This window comes from Palaemon carinicauda, chromosome 8, assembly GCF_036898095.1.
Source record: "Palaemon carinicauda isolate YSFRI2023 chromosome 8, ASM3689809v2, whole genome shotgun sequence".
In the NCBI taxonomy this organism is placed as follows: Eukaryota; Metazoa; Arthropoda; class Malacostraca; order Decapoda; family Palaemonidae; genus Palaemon; species Palaemon carinicauda.
Window position 1 is genome coordinate 54,759,006 of NC_090732.1, and position 13,034 is coordinate 54,772,039.

The 13,034-nt window shown below is 41.1% G+C and overlaps 1 protein-coding gene across 1 annotated transcript in view; it reads right to left on the reverse strand.

The window, feature by feature from the left end:
• Positions 1-879: 879 nt before the first annotated feature.
• crn (pre-mRNA splicing factor crn) overlaps positions 880-13,034 on the reverse strand; it is a 181,755-nt gene continuing 169,600 nt past the window's right edge. The window contains 4 exon segments of the mRNA XM_068378622.1: positions 880-10,089; positions 10,092-10,262; positions 10,264-10,719; positions 10,721-10,885. Coding sequence (XP_068234723.1) covers positions 9,898-10,089; positions 10,092-10,262; positions 10,264-10,719; positions 10,721-10,885 — 984 coding nt within the window. The 3' untranslated portion in view covers positions 880-9,897.

The following is a 13,034-nucleotide window of genomic DNA, read 5'->3' on the forward strand; positions in this document are numbered from 1 at the left end:
CACTCACAGCAAGGAGAACCTTGAAAGCAAGGTTTTCCACTGCATGTAGGGCAGAGCGTTTGCGGGTCTACAGAAGGTGACGAAAGCCACCCACTGCAGCGCCCGCCACGGCATACACAACATCGCATCTTACGAGTAATTTTCTCCTCCATTACAATCACACAAGTACAAGAGAAGGCAAAAGGCTGCAGCATAGAGAGCAGAGAGTAGCACAACCATCCACGTTAAGCCGAAGAGAGTGAAAGCGGGCTGGCGGTAGGGGGGAGGGGGAGCTAAGCTCCGCCCCAAACCGCCTGTAAACCAATCAGCACAACTGGCTGGTTTTCTTTCTCTTCGGCTGTTTCAGCTGAGCTGAAGCGAATTCTCCTATATTAAATGATTACGAGATTTGTATATCGTGTCGGAACAAGTAACATTTCAGTTATCATCTTTTAATGTTTCTTTGAAGGCCTGAAGTTGTAAAAACTAACTAAAATTACAAATAAATACATTTACATCAATGGACTTTACTCAGTATGAGAAACTCTCCTTGGGGAGTGAGTAAAATTCTGAAGATACTGTAACCGATATTTAATACAATACTATTGCTATACCATATGTTTTACCCCTTCCAATACTTATAGTAATTTTATATAAAAACTATAACTAAGTAAACACAAAGTAAAAGTGCTTCTGAAGTTCTTTGCAGCATGCTAGAACACACTGCTCTATCTAACTTTTGCATTGCAATTTTATGCAAAATAAATCTAAATATTAACAATTCCTTCCATACATTATGTAAGAGAGTAATTGCCCAACCAAACTGACATCATTTTTTATGCAAAAAAAAAATGTTCTATTTTTCATATTTGTATGGGTCACATTTGAAATGAAAAAAAATTGTTAATTAAATTTTAATCAGCTTTACTTTGTTATGATGACTTAAATTTCATTAATACAAAAATATATGCCTAGAAAGTGGTATCAGCACACATCAAAGCAACTACCCTAACCCCAATTTAATGTACTGTATATCCAAAATATGTTCGTTAAAACTAGGTAGAACTTTAAGCCTATAACATTTATCTTGAACAAACAGCATTCAATCCCCTTCATAAGAAATTTTGAGGATGCAAAAAGGCGGTCACCTTCACACCATACCCGTATACTAGAGTCTACTTTTCATACTTAAGACTAAAGTTATGTAGACTAAATATGTAGCAATGTTTCTTCATATTTGCATGTCTTTCTTTTATCCTTACAGTTGTTTATTAATTCTGCTTTGCTTTTCTATATTTACTTTTCAATTTTATCTACAGGTCTGCTACTAAATTTACCCCAAAACTCTTCTGTTGTAAAAATTAAAAGCTTCAATCTCTAGGTCATGTTTTCATTCTGCCCTCTTCCCAGTATAATTTTTCCCATCATTTTTTTCCTGATATGACAAATTTGGAAGTAATTTGTATTTTTCCTCACTATATAACCATGAGCTCTTTACTATGGATATATATTTTCAGTGTAGCTAGAATCTAGCAATAAACTTAGATAGGAGGTGTCAACACTCCCTGAGTTAGCGATGGTAGCAGGGGTAGACAGGCCACCACACTCACACACTCAACCAGTAGATTACATCAATTCTGATTGTTGGCAGGACTTCTTGGGGTACAGGTGATGGTGGGACAAGTATGAGCAAAAAGCTCGGGTTTGTATGGTTAGGGAAAAGACAAATTATATGTACTTCTAAATTTTTAATTCGTTTCTACACAAACGTAAACCCTTTGCTCTTTACTATGAAGACTCACCCTTAGGTGGGTTGAAGTAATTACAGTACCCAACTGGCTGGGAAACTTGACCTGGGGTACAGCTCTGAGCTCGTTAGTGCGTAAGAGAGGTACACTGAAATCTTGTGAACTCTCAAACTGATAAGCTGAAGCAATTGTGGTGAGTGGAAACTAAGTATTATGACTTGACCAGGTAAGAACAAAGTGGAACACATCTTCAAACTTAAACCTAGACATTGCCCGACTCTCCCTCACAGGAGAACGGGGACATAAAATATATAAAATATTTCATACTACACAAGGGAAATGATTGTTCCCTGCAGTTGGAGGTAGGACAACTTGCAGAGTCCTCCGGATGCTGTGCCCCAAGAGGGGAATATGAAGTAAGAAAAGTCATTCTAGCTAATCATCACAGACTAACACTGGGTAAAATCTGCCCTTAGCTATCACTTGTCCTGTAAGTGAGCTGAGATAGCTTATACCACTAGTTGAGTGGCCACCACAGGACCAATAGAGAAAGTATCCAGGCTCCTGTGGGTTATATCTTGCAGGTAGTGGGAAGTAAAGGTAATTTGACATTGCCAGAGACCCACTTACAGAACCTGCACCACATTGAAGTTTCTCTTGAAAGACAGATATGTGCCTATGCCCCCAATGTGATGAGCTCTGGGTCTAAGATCATGTAGAGTCAGGATTCAGTGCACGGTCAATGACCTGCTGGATCCAAGTAGAGATTGTATTCATCGTGACTCCTCTTGACCCTGCCAGTGCTTACAAACGTTTGACATGTGGACAAGCTCCAAATGTACACTTGAAATAGCGCTTCAGTGCTCTCACAGGACAGTAACAACTGATCAGGATCATCGGTTACATCACAGTAATTCGAAATCCAGAAGGGCTCAAACCTAGCTTTTGCTACTGCTGGATTCTGAGTGTTAGCTACAAACTTAGGGACGAGGCTGAGTGTTACCTGGCCCCATCCCCTTGAATGGTCGACGTTGTAGGAAAGACCATACAACTCTCTGACCCTCTTGGCAGAGGTAAGGGCGAGAAGAAAACCCATCTGAAGCATCTCTTAAGCATTAAGTTACAATCAGTGGCCTGACGCAGCGGTTCGTAAGGAGCTCCTTTCAAAGAGCGTAGTACTCGTAACACATTCCAAGGAAGTGGCCTAACTTCAGACTGGGGGCATGTAAGCTCGAAACTCCGTACGAGTAAAGACAATTATGTCAGGGAGGAAATGTTAACTCCATTCAGTTTAAAGTCAAGACTCAAGGCTGAGCAATAGCCTTTCACCACCTACAATGAGCAGAATTTTTCCTCCCTCAGGTATAATTGAAAATCTGCTATCATGGGGATAGTGGCATCAAAAGGAGTGACACATCTTCCACGACACCAACCACAGAAGATAGTCCACTTCACCTCATAGACGGCTATAGATTTATGGAGGTATACAGACATTCGTTTTGCCACAGCGTGTGAAAAGCCTCTCTGCAAGATGAGATGCTGGATCCAGGTATGAAGTAAGCAACTGCCCTGTGGTATATTTGTGTGTGTGGTTGCCTGAACAGATCGTGGAGGTGAGGAAACTCCCATGATACCTCCATAAGCAGAAGTAGAAGGTCTGGATAACATTCTGCTTGCTGCCACATTAGAGCAATCAGAGTCATCAAAAGATCTTGTGATGCCCTCACCTTGTTGAGGAGTCTGCTCAACAGACAGGAGGGGGTGTTCCACGGATGTTGGAAGTAATCCTGTAGAGATGACTGGGTATCTGGTACTGACGGGCAGTACACTGGAAATTTCTGGTTGAAAGACATCGCAAACAGGTCTATTATGGACGAACCCCAAAAAGTAAGGACTTAGTTGGCTATCCAAGAGTGTAAAGCTAACTATCTGAGTCTCCCTGCTCATTTGGTCTGCAAGATTTATCTTCTAGCCTGGAATGAACCAAGCCGAAAGGGGGATCAAATTGTATTCCATCCATTGCAGTATTTCTACACTTATTTGGGAAAGCAGCCGTGAAAAAAATACTTCCTTATTTGTTTAGATACGCCACTACCATCGTGTTGTCGCTCATCAACATTATGGGGTGGCCTGAAAGGAGCTGTTGTTAGTGTTTGAGGGCTGTCAATCGGAATTGAACCCTAGCCCGAAGGCCATGTGTTGCAACATTTAAGCCGCCCACTCTTCTTTTGACGCATCTTTGAAGAGCATCAATTCCGGAGGAGGAGAGAGATCAACTCCTTTGAGAGGGTTGGTTATCTGCTACCCGCCAACTCAAGTTCCTCTTTTGCTTCAGCCTTATTGGTTCCAAAAGTTCTAGAGGGTCCCTGTGCCATGACCAAAAGGTCTTCAGTTGCCACTGGAGAAACCGAACACGAAGACGACCGTTAGGAACCAGATACTCCAGAGAGGTCAGGTGGTCCAACAGGCAAGGCCACATGGGTGCTTACTTTGAGTCTTGCAAAAGGAAGGGTTGTGCTGCTTCCTTGAGCCTCTCTATCCTGTTTTGGGACAGAAAATCTTTGCCTTTTTGGGTGTCTCTCTGCATCCCAAGTTATACTCCTTTTTGTACAGGTTGGAGAGAAGACTTCTCGAAATTTATAGCGATCCCCAGATCATGACAAAAAGTGAGAAGTCTGTCTTGGTGTAGGAGAATGGTCTTCACAGAGTCTGCGAGAATCAACCTATCATCCAGATAACGAAGGAGACGAATGAAGTTGGCATAGGCTAAGGTTGAGACTAGAGTGAACCTTCTTGTGAACGCTTGAGGTGCTGTGGACAAGCTGAAGCATTGCACCTAAAACTGGTAAATCCTCTATTGTAGGATGAATCTTAGGTATTTCTTTGACACAGGATGGACTGGGATCTGAAAGAACACATCTTTGAGAACCAAAGTGATCATGAAGTCCTTTGGTGTGACAGCGTGTCTGACTGCTTTTGCCGTCTCTTATCTTGAACGGATTCTGATGGACAAACTCGCTTAGAGTGGAGAGGTTGATGACTGGTCTCCAGCTTCCAGATGCCTTCTCTACAAGATGGAGTCGATTTTACAAGCCTGGGGACCAATCAAGGACCTCTTGGAGAGTGCCCTTTTCCAAAATGGTCTGGACGCCTGCCTGAAGGCTGAGATCTTTTGCTGATCCCTGTGCAAAGGAATACAACATAAATGGATGTTGTACCAAAGAAAGGAGAGAAAGAGTGAACAGGACATGGTACCCGCGTAGAGGAATGACACCATCCAAAGTTTGGCTGCAAGGGTCTCCCATCCCTGCCATCTGGGCATCCTCCCACCGGTGGTCAGGCGGTAGGAATGACTCCCTAGTGGGAGCGGCTATGTCCTCCAACTATACCTGCTCTACCCATAGTGCCTTAGTCAGGACAGGGCTGCTTAGGAGCTTGCTTTTTGGAATTGGACTGCCTTGAAGCAAGTGACACTTTCTTGTGCGCTTGTCAGTGGACATGGGATGATATTGTTGCAGACGGTACTGAAGAGTGGGGGAGAGATGTCACCAAGAGAATTTGATGGTACTTTATAGCTTGCATTTGGGTTTTGCTTTCAAAAGTGAGATTTGTTCCCAAGGGTAGTCTTAATGACACTTCCTAAAATGTAAATGAATTTATTTATTACAATCCCAACTATTAGGAAATGGACGATTTTCAATCATTTCATTGAAGTTCTGCTAAGATGATGACACGAGAGAGAGAGAGAGAGAGAGAGAGAGAGAGAGAGAGAGAGAGAGAGAGAGAGAGAGAGAGAGAGAGAGAGAGAGAGAGAGAGAGAGAGTTGGCTTCGATTGCCTACAGGAAGCGAGAGCCACTCTGTGGAGGAGGGAATCTTGACTCGCTTTCCTCCAGCGCTCGCCAACGTCTTCCAAGAAGAACAAGAACAGAGAGAGAGAGAGAGAGAGAGAGAGAGAGAGAAGTTGGCTTCGATTGCCTACAGGAAGCGAGAGCCACTCTGTGGAGGAGGGAATCTTGACTCGCTTTCCTCCAGCGCTCGCCAACGTCTTCCAAGAAGAACAAGAACATTGACGAGTGGAACTTTGAAATGACCGAGTCTCGCCATTCCAAGATCCAATTCACCCATTGATCGGCCATAATGTCAGCGAGAAACTAAAAGCTTTTGATCCAGAAAGCAAAATGATACAAGATATTCCTCATCATCATCAAACACTCATTGGCAATCAGATTACCAACCAAGCTAGAACAGTAGTCAATTCATGAAGTGGCCTGCAAAGAGGACTTTGCAACCTGCTCCACATTTACAGCTTCTGCAGCCAAGGTCACTTGCTGTGCTGCTAACATATCAAATGGCAAGCTGTACACTAAAGCCAAGAGCGCTGGGTCTAGTGGGAATGGCAAGGGATTGTTGTGGAGGATATCATAGTACAGTACCTCCTTTGCCAAACAAATGGCACAGGTAGTAACCGCGACGAGCTAATAGCCCTGAGTTACTCGTCCTAGCAACTTTGGAAATTACTTTTTTCCTTTTTCCTAGCACCCTTTTCCATCCTAGACCAGGCAATTCAATAGTGGAAAATCTGGTTTGAGAGTCCTGGCAAAAGAAGTTGAGGACTGTGTCCTCCCCTTTAGGAGGGGAGTATGAGGGATCATGCAACCTAATACCTGCATAAAGGAATGGTTCAACTCTCTCTGATCGATGGTGGACGTTTTAGGGCTACCTGGCAGAGGCAGCACACAGTGGAGTGGGCAGAATCTTCATCTTTTGACTCATCCAACTCCAGACTCCAACCCATAGGAGGAACCTGGGTTGGGTCAGGTTTGTCAACAACTACTATAACAGATGCACGAGGCCTAGATGGGAGGTTCTGCGCCGTGGGCAATGACGAGACAAGTACCAACCCGAGAACACCCTTCTCTTGATCTGGGACCTCAAGAACTTTCAAAGCCAAGTTCTTCTGAAAGGGTTTCGTATTCTTCCAGTCCCTGGGAGTCTTCTTTCAAGGAGCCACTGCTGCCTGCGGAGGGAACACGAGGGCAGCCATAGGCTTTTTGGTGAGCTGTTTTTACAGACATGCTGGTTGCTAGGAACCACCTCTCTTGGAGAGCGCACCAAGATATGCATTAGCACCACAGCAGCAGCAGACCTCATTCAGGAGCAGGATCTCGTGTGCCAGCCCCGCGTAAGCGAGCTTGGCAAGCATGCACCGGAATGTTAGTCTCACCTTTGAAGCTAGGAACTGCTCGTTGGCAAGCTGGAGCATTGTGAACAGGTGCACGAACACTCGGAAGAGTACTTGCAGGTGTTTTGCGAGTTTCCTTCTGCGTGCCTAAAGAAGGGTGCGCACACTCAGACTGGCGAGCAAGCAAAGTGAACGTGTGGTGCCCTCGCTTGCAAACAACTGAATCAGCCCATGCAATCGGCCAAGGAGCGCATTCGAGGCAAGACCCAAGAGGATCTAGCAGTCCCGAGACTTACACTGACTTGTGGTGCCTTGGAGGCACGGTGAAAGAGAGGTGCTCCGAAGAGCTAGAGCATGTCAGTGATAAAACCACATACTCAATTACGAGGGGGGATCACTTAAATGAGGAAGCCCTCTCACTTGGTTGAGAAGACAACCAACCTCGTAAGGTGGAAGAACACAAGGTTTCTCCTGCTAACCAAGTTAAATGTGGGCGCTCACCCTGAGAGGATCACGGGTGTGGCTGGATCTCCGGGGAGAAACCGCCTGTAGCTCCTTCAATGGGAGAGGAGTTGTGGAGGATACGTCAGCTCGGGGCATGAGACCTATTGGAGGGAACTGCGTTCCAGAGGCTTAGGGGGGAAGGTTGTGACCAACACCTGTGGAAGCAGATGCCCTCCTGCAGTGCCCCAAGCTTCAGCACCTTCAAAAGCTGTTCGGCTACAAATGATGCAAGGTATCAAGAGAGCTAGACTCCCAACGAGTAGCGGGCATGTGATAGGAAAACCAATCCGAACTTAAAAGATGTTTGGCCATTGTTCAGGACATCATCACCTGTTTGCCTTCTAGGTGTGTTTGAGGCTGGTCAAAAGCTGCAACACACATCTGGTCTAGGCTGATATGCTGAAAGACATTTCTAATCACATCCATAGAGCATCTCTTCATTGTGGCCATGAACAGGAAGCAGTGAAGCTTGACCTGGACCCTGAAGACTGGCATAGAATGCAGTTCATGATGCCTCCTAATTGATTCAAAGTGTGATCTAATCTAAAATTTTGGACACACATTTCAGGCTTTCTATCCCCTCATTCTCTTTCTCCTTCTGCTCTACAAAGGAGTCCCATTTCAGAAAATTCATTAAGGTAGCCGGTCCTGTTGAGGCCTAATCAGTGGAAGGATTGGGTAGTGGTACCTCAGTGTAGTACTTGGACTGATGGTTAACAGTCCTTAATACAGTAGACCTACCGGTAATAACAGCCTCATGCTACACTCCTATATCTGCACACACTGGGCGTTGCATGAGAGATATCCGCATACGATTTCACTCCTGCTCAATCGTCCGCCGGAGTAGGCCAAACGAGCAGAGTCAGCGGGGAGCATACGAGGAATCGGAGAAAGAAGTTGGTACTTCTTCGACCTCGAGGGAGAAGAATCCCTTCTAGATTTCTTCCTTCCATTGCCTACCACACTGCTCCCACTGGGAGGATGGCCACTCATGACACTGGTCGCAGGGAGAAGCCTAGGTGCATGTGTCCTCTGCATGCAAGGCAAAGCCTGTGATGATTTGTCTCCACAACAACAGACAACTATGCCAGGGCATATCCTCATAGCCGCAATCCTCAAAAACCAGCCACAGCTGCGAAGAGAAAAATGAAGTTTTATGGTCAGGTAAGATTTTAAGATTTAACAGGAGAGCGAGACAGAACGTCTTCACTCTATCGAGCCAAAATCTAAAAGTGACGTAATCCAAAGGGTGTGTGAGCGGGGTGGCTGGTCTACCCGCCGCTACCCCCCTGCTATCTAGTTTAGGGTTATTGACACCTCATGTTAAAGTTTATGGCTAGACTACGCTGAAAACATATCAAGAGTAACGAGAAAAGGGTTTGTATTTGTGGAAGAACAATTCCTTTATACGATTATTTCTATAATGTATCAGGCCATCTACACATGATTTAAAGTATATACTGTACACAGATTTGTAAGTACTTATACAGTCAAACTATCCAACATTGACCACTTTATAAAAGGATTCTGACCTATTGGGATAATGAGACACGGAACCAAACTCTTTAGGAGAGAAGGGTCAACTGTACTTTAACAAACTTCATAACACAGTACTTTTTTTACTGAGTGTTAGGCTACTACCACAATAGATTCTTAATACACTTCATAGTTCTATCTTTTTCTTTTTTTATAATTACCTGTTAATTTTCAATTCATGACTTGCTCCAGTTTACTGTGAATTTACTATACATTTCTGAACTGTAATTTATCTGTCTAATATATAACTTTGAAGCTTTCATATCAGTTGTATGAATAAGCTATCATAATTATGATATCATCCGTTATAACGTGAATGAAAACAATAATAATGATATTAATAAATACAAGTATGAAGTAGTTTAGTGCCTAAAGTAGTATTTGTACCTAGTCCTTGGATAAAGTTTAATCTTAAATTTACAATGAATTTGCAGCAGGTTCATATGACGATACCCCCCCTTTTTTTTTTTTTTTTCTTGTTTAAGAGTATATCAACATACTTGTAGTGTTCAATACAGATGCTGCCCATCCAAATGAACCAATTCATTAGATTAAAAATAATGCTGTGAGTATGACAAAAATTCCTCAATGTTTATCTATTAATAAACTCTGGTACAAAAAATGTGTGGCTAAGTAATAGATGTAAACCAACATTTGAATGATTAATTTACATCAAATTGGAAGTGGGTTGCCTTAATATTTCAAGTACTCCTGTATACTGTTCACTAATTTATTTATTTATTTATTTATTGAGAGAGAGAGAGAGAGAGAGAGAGAGAGAGAGAGAGAGAGAGATACCATTCAATATTGACATTTTGTAATTGCTAACTACAATAAAAATGAAATTTCAAAATAAATTTCCTGTGATGGACCTATATCAGAATTCTTTTTAATTCCATTGGGTGACTATGATCAACTACTACTATCACTTGATGTTGTTTGCCTCTTTACATGTTTTTCACAAATTTTGTTATCACTGCTGCTGCTATGTGATCGTTTTCTCTCGAGTTACTACTTGTTCTACCATCACTCATACTGTCACTGTCACTCTCACTACTTGACCTTTTTCTTTTACTTCTTTCATCATTGTCACTATTACTGGTATCACTGCTATCTGAAGATCTCTTGATCTCTCTTTTCCACTATCAGATGAATAACTTTTTGATCTCTTATCGTTTCTCCTTGTGGGCTTCTTTTTCCTTTCTTTGGCTACTTTTTCATTCTCTTCATCACTGCTGCTTGATGTCTCAGAACTATCTCTTCTTTGTGCTTTTTGCATCCTTTCATCTTTTCCATTGTTCTCCATCGATTTTCTTAGCGGAATTTTCTTCTTCTTTATATCCTTCCCCCTTCTCATCACTCTCACTAGAGGAGTCACTGCTTGTGGTTCCAATTTCTACATCACTATCATCACGATCAATATTTGGGTCCAGTGGTGCAGATTCTTCATAACCTTCTTTTTCATCTTTAACAGCTTTTTCTTCACCACCATCCTTTTCCTCCATTTGTTTCTTAGCCCATTCTTTAGCTTTAGCCAAAAGAAGGAGAGATGGTTTGGCAGCTTCATCGTCTGGGAAAATATAATCTACAAATTCTTCCCAACGGCTCTGGGATCCATCTTCTGTTGTGACCTGTCGTCTACGAGTCACCTTCCTTGGCATTAACTGTTTAACTTTGTTTTCATTCTCTTTATCTCCAAATTCATCCTCAAAATCCTTCCAGGCTTCTATAAGCATCAGTCTTTGCTCTTTTTCTTGACATGTTCGTAAAGGCACGGTTTGCTCTAGCAAACACTGCTCGTGTACGTTGAATATTATCCTCAGCTGGCATGGAATGTTCACATTTAGCATAACTAATCCAAACTTTCACATGATGTGTACGTTCAAGAAGTCGCTCATACAGACCTCTTACTCTGTCCCATTCTTCCTGTTCAACCTGAAAGAATAAAAATACTTGTAATATATGAATTTTCGTTATTAGTTTATGAGATCTTTAGGACTACATATTTTGCACACGTAATCAAGGGGGACTGATTACCGTTGGGTAAGGAAATTTTATTTTTTTAACAAAATTTGTCTTAAATTTAATAGCTTAAACATGTCCTAGAATAATATGGCTCATAATTATTTTCATAGATTTTTATATTTCTTTTTTATTTTTATAGTTCTGTTAACAGGGGAATAGCCAGGAATTTACTAAGAGGGGGACAGCAACCGTAGCAAACTAATACAGCAGAGGGACCCAGTTTTAGAGGCATCTTGAGGCAAAGGAAATGAATATCTTTAACATGTCCAAGGACCAATATTGAATGCTTCATCTGGTGGAAAGAAGGGCTTATATAACAATAATAATAATGATAATTATAATAATAATAATAATAATAATAATAATAGTAACAACGATAATAGTTTATGCTATTTTCCCTTAAAATCAAAGATAATATCTCATTACACTTCATTTTCATATCTTAAGCCTGTCACCATAGAAGAAAGGACATGGCAGCTGTCCATAGAGGGGCTATACATGAATAGACAGTGACTTTTATCAGTCAATTCTGTTTTATCCTGATCTACAACTAATACAGTACCTGAATAACGAATTTTATTGATTTATTTACTAGGTTGATAACAATTTTAGTTTTTTGCAGATAGAAATACATCATGGTATATTGATATCAAGTGAACAAACCCACATTTATACTAATCCTAACAAATATCCACAGAGAGAGAGAGAGAGAGAGAGAGAGGAGAGGAGAGAGAGAGGAGAGAGAGAGAGAGGAGAGGAGAGAGAGAGACCCAATGTAAGCCAGCTTGCTTTTTTCATTGCAAATCTGTTTAAAATTTCTTCAGCATCGGCCTTAATTTGCTTTGAAGCCGCATTTTCAGACGACAAAGGTTTGAAAATGACTTCTCGGGTGATGCCATTGTTACTTGTTGCCATGCAAATATTTATGAGAGTCTGGGAAGCAGCTCTGGTTGCAAACATCTATTAATAATTATTAATTATTTATTATGATTATGATTATGATTATTATGATTATGATTATTATTATCATTATTATTATTACTAGTTAGTATAATACAGTAAAACCCTAGTCAGAAAGGCAGGATGCTGTAAACGCAAAGGCTCTAACTGGGAAAAGTAGCTCAGTGAAGAAAGAGAATAAATAAATAAATACACTAGAAAAGATGGGATGACCCATTAATATAAAATATTTTAGAAACCAGTAACAACATTGACAAAGATCTTTCATATATAAACTATAAAGAGAGACTTATGTTAGCCTGTTCAACATAAAAAAAACTTGTTGCAAGTTTGCACTTTTTAGGTTCTAACTTTAGGAATATCACTTCACAATTTAGTCATAACTGGAGTAAAACTTCTAGAATTCTGTATAGTATTTAGCCTTAAAATGAAGAAGGGATGACTTAGAATTAACTTCAAACCTATTATTAAAATCAGGCTGATACTGACTGGGAAGCTCTGAATGCAAAGGATGGTCAGAATTATGAAAGATCTTATGCAAGAAGCATAAAGACATAACTGAACAACGGTGCCTGAGATTAATACCTAAATCTAAATTGGGTAATTTAACAGACAGTCAGTTCTTGTCCAACAAATTAAGATGATATTCAGCAGCAGAATAACACTCAAAACAAGGTAGAATGGAAGAATTAAAATTGTTCTTTGAAATAGATACATCACAAATAATATTAAAAGACTTTCTCAATAAGCCATTTTCTTAATTAAAGAAGAAACAGATAATGTGTTGTGTAAAAGTAAATTTGTAATCAAGAATCACACCTTGAATATTGAAGGAGTCGTATAGAGTTAAACATTGTCAATCCTACGATCTGAATGTTGAGGAGGCACTGATCTCAACTTTCTTACAGTCATTATTTGAGTTTAGTTAGGGTTAAAATTCATGCCCCAAAATTTGCACTATGCACTAATTTTAGCTAGATCTCTATTAAAGGACTCAACAACCCCAGATCTACATTCAGGAGATGGAATTGAAGAAAAGAGAGTAGCTTCGTCACCATATGCAACGAATTTGTTTTCTAGGCCAAGAACACTACACTGA